The following is a 3,604-nucleotide window of genomic DNA, read 5'->3' on the forward strand; positions in this document are numbered from 1 at the left end:
CATATTATATAGTCTGTCGTACCTGTCGTATTTTTGAAAATACGACAGGCAACATAGTATATTTTCAAATTTGCACCATCATAGTCTGTCGTACCTGTCGTATTTTCAAAAAATACGACAAACGACAGATTATATAGTCTGTCGTACCTGTCATATTTTTGAAAATACGACAGGCAACATAGTATATTTTCAAATTTGCACCATCATATGCACCCCTGAGATGGTGGAACTTATCAATTTGTATCCTACAATCATTAATGTCAATCTGATTGTATCATATAATCATCAAAATTGAGATCAATCATTAATGTCCATCTATTTGTATCGTATAATCATCAAAATTGTTCCTACACTTAAATTGTTCCTACATCCATCCTCTTCGAAGAAAAACATTCATATAAATGTGTATTTCACATCATAACAAAATGAGATTAATGCACTTTTGACAGAATGTTGCAACAAAGCTTCTAAGGATATCACGTCAAATGATTAACTTTTTTTTATACACAATACAAACTGATCTCCATAAATTTTCTGTAATCATACAAACTTTTCATGCCAAAACTATTCCTCAGATTTGACAATATGCTGATATTGAAATACATGAATAAGACATATAGATCAAGTTTGCGAAGTAAACAGCGAAAATGTAGGTCAAAAGTATCATATTTTAATTCATTCTCGATTGAAAGTAGGCGAGTACAGTACAAAATTGGAGGTATATAAAATGTAAAACAATATGCAATCAACCAAAGTAGTAGATGAGATTGCAGTAACTTACATGCCTTAGACACTAAATTTATTAAAACATCAGTATAACCACATCAACACCCGTTCCAAGGGAAAGTTTGAAAACAATATCAGATTCTAAGGCCAAATTGCGACCAACTCAAAGCTTCAGAGGCCCTCAAGGAAGACTATTGAAAGGTGTTAGCACAGTTGCCCATCGCAAAAGGTTTGGTATTTGATTTAGGGAAATAACTAACGTACCTTTCGTTTGCTCTGAGATTCGTTCTTACCCTTACCCATGGTGGAACGAGATTGCCGGAACGAGATTCGTCGTTCTCCGTTCGCTGTTCGCAGTCGCCGTCTCTGTTCGCAGTTCGTTGTTCGCCGTCTCTGTTCGCAGTCGTCGTCCGCCGTTCGCCAGTCGCCGTTCGCCGTTCGCCAGTCGCCGTTCACTGTCTTCCTCCCCTCCTATCGCAATCGCCGTCGTCTTCCTTCCCATCGCAATCCTTCCTATCGCAATCGAACCGTTTGATGGTCTAGGGCGAAAAACAGGGTTGGGAAAGAAAGGGTAAATATGTCCAAATTCCCTAAAATTGCCTATATTTGTAAAAAGTTGGAGAACTATACTAAAAACGTAAATGGGTTTTAAAATAGGACCAATTTTGTAATTATCCCAATATTAAATATTACTAATTTCATAAATTAAAAATATTAAATTTTGGTTAACTAAAAATATAGTATATATATTTTTTTTAAAGCTGGTTAATTAAATAAACCTCCATGCAGTTGCGTATTTTCAGTTCTTTCTGCCGGTGATCAATTGACTAATAACGTGTAAATGACAACTAAAAACATGAATATTCGTGTCCAAACATTACATATAATTGGTTTTAAATTTACCAAAATACCACCTGCCAGCACGGGTCCCGTGATTGGTGGTCATCTAAAAGAAAGTTATCGGCGCGTGGCGCGTGCTGTGTCTGTCCAAATCAAATCCCCCTACTCCTTCCAGTCCTTACCTCCACTTTCCTCCACTCACTACAGCTCTTAAAAAGGCCTCCTGCTTTCTCTTTCTCTCTCCCTCTCTCGCCGGTGATTAAACCACCATGGAAACGCCGCCGACATTGCTCCTCATCCTCATTTCTCTTTCTTTTCTCGTATTCCTCTCCGAATCTAGACTATCCTACAACTACTACGATAAATCCTGTCCTAGATTCGCCCAAATCATGCAAGACACCGTTACCAATAAGCAAATCTCTAACCCTACTACCGCCGCCGGCACTCTCCGTGTCTTCTTCCACGATTGCATTCACACTGGTTGCGACGCCTCTATTCTCGTCTCCTCCACTCCTTTCAACTCCGCTGAGCGTGATGCTGACATCAACCTCTCCCTCCCCGGCGACGCCTTCGATCTCATCACTCGTGCTAAAACCGCCTTGGAGCTCTCCTGCCCTAACACCGTCTCTTGCGCCGACATTCTCGCTGTCGCCACTCGTGATCTGGTGACGATGATGGGCGGCCCCTACTACAACGTTGCCCTCGGCCGGAAAGATTATCGCATCTCTAAGTCCCGGTATGTAGAAGGAAATCTACCGCGGCCGACGATGTCAATGTCTGAGATTATTAAAATATTTAGGTCCAAAGGTTTCACTCTCGGAGAAATGGTGGCGTTAAGCGGCGCACATACTATAGGATTCTCGCATTGCAAGGAATTCAAAAGTAATTTGCGCAATGACACACATTACAACCCAAGATTCGCTCAAGGGTTGAGTAAGGCCTGTGAAAATTATCCCAAGGATCCAAGTATGTCAGTCTTCAATGATATTATGACCCCAAACAAATTCGATAATGTGTATTTCCAGAATTTGCCAAAAGGTTTGGGGCTATTGGAGTCAGATCATGGGTTATACAATGATCCAAGAACAAGGGCTTTTGTGGATATTTATGCCAAGGATCAGAGTAAGTTCTTCAAGGATTTTGCTAGAGCAATGGAGAAACTTAGTGTCTCTGGGATCAAGACTGGAAGGAGAGGTGAAATTAGGCACAGGTGTGATGCTATAAACTGATTAAATTGAAGGTTTGTTAAAACTAGTCATTTATTTTTAAATTGTTTCGGTTGAAGGGGATAATGATGGGAGATGATGATAATAGATTGGGTTTTGTTTTGAGTTGAGTTGATTCTTTTGTGTTGTGAGGATAAAATTGATATATGTATTTACAACCTTTATTTATGTGACCGATCATGATATGATATTGAGGGTTAAATTATACAAATTTCATTTACTTGTTTCTCTGTATATCCAATCCTCTGCATTTGATTCTGTGGAATTTCGAAGTTATCTTGCTGTAGTTTATGAATTTAATTTATTTTATGGATGCTTTCTGCGTAGTTTTTAGAACAGTTTATCACATACCAGGCAGGCATTAGGTTGGTTTTGATTGAGATTAGGTTTGATCAAATGATAGGAGCAGAGCAAAGAGCAATTTCTTGGAAGGAAGACGGGTCAGGGAGGTTCGGTCAAAAAAAAAAAAATAGAATTACCGATAGAAAATCTATAATTTCGTCAGTAATTTCACTTTATTCATTGTGTTTGGCATCAGCGATGAAAATCCGTCTCTGATGTAATTGAATGTTGTGTGTTGGAGAGAATTTGGCTGTAGACAAAGTCGTTTGGCCGTAGACAAATCTCAGCCCCAGACATGGCCAAGTCATCCCAAGCATCGACAGGAGCGTTGGTTAGGACAGTGGCAAGACGTCGAGGAGGATCGGGCCTGTCGTCAAGGCAGATTGAGGCAGTTCGTAGGCGAGTGGCGAATGAGACATATGAATGTCCATTGGCTGGCGGTCTCAAGTTGGCGTAAAAAACACTATAGA

At 39.8% G+C, this 3,604-nt stretch overlaps 1 protein-coding gene across 1 annotated transcript; it reads left to right on the forward strand.

Moving 5' to 3' along the window:
- Positions 1–1,749: 1,749 nt before the first annotated feature.
- LOC136232130 (peroxidase 31) lies at positions 1,750–3,018 on the forward strand. The gene has a single exon (XM_066021164.1). The coding sequence runs from the start codon at positions 1,836–1,838 to the stop codon at positions 2,793–2,795; it is 960 nt and encodes a 319-aa protein (XP_065877236.1). The 5' UTR covers positions 1,750–1,835; the 3' UTR covers positions 2,796–3,018.
- Positions 3,019–3,604: the final 586 nt, after the last annotated feature.

Source organism: Euphorbia lathyris, chromosome 6, assembly GCF_963576675.1.
Source record: "Euphorbia lathyris chromosome 6, ddEupLath1.1, whole genome shotgun sequence".
Classification (NCBI taxonomy): domain Eukaryota; kingdom Viridiplantae; phylum Streptophyta; class Magnoliopsida; order Malpighiales; family Euphorbiaceae; genus Euphorbia; species Euphorbia lathyris.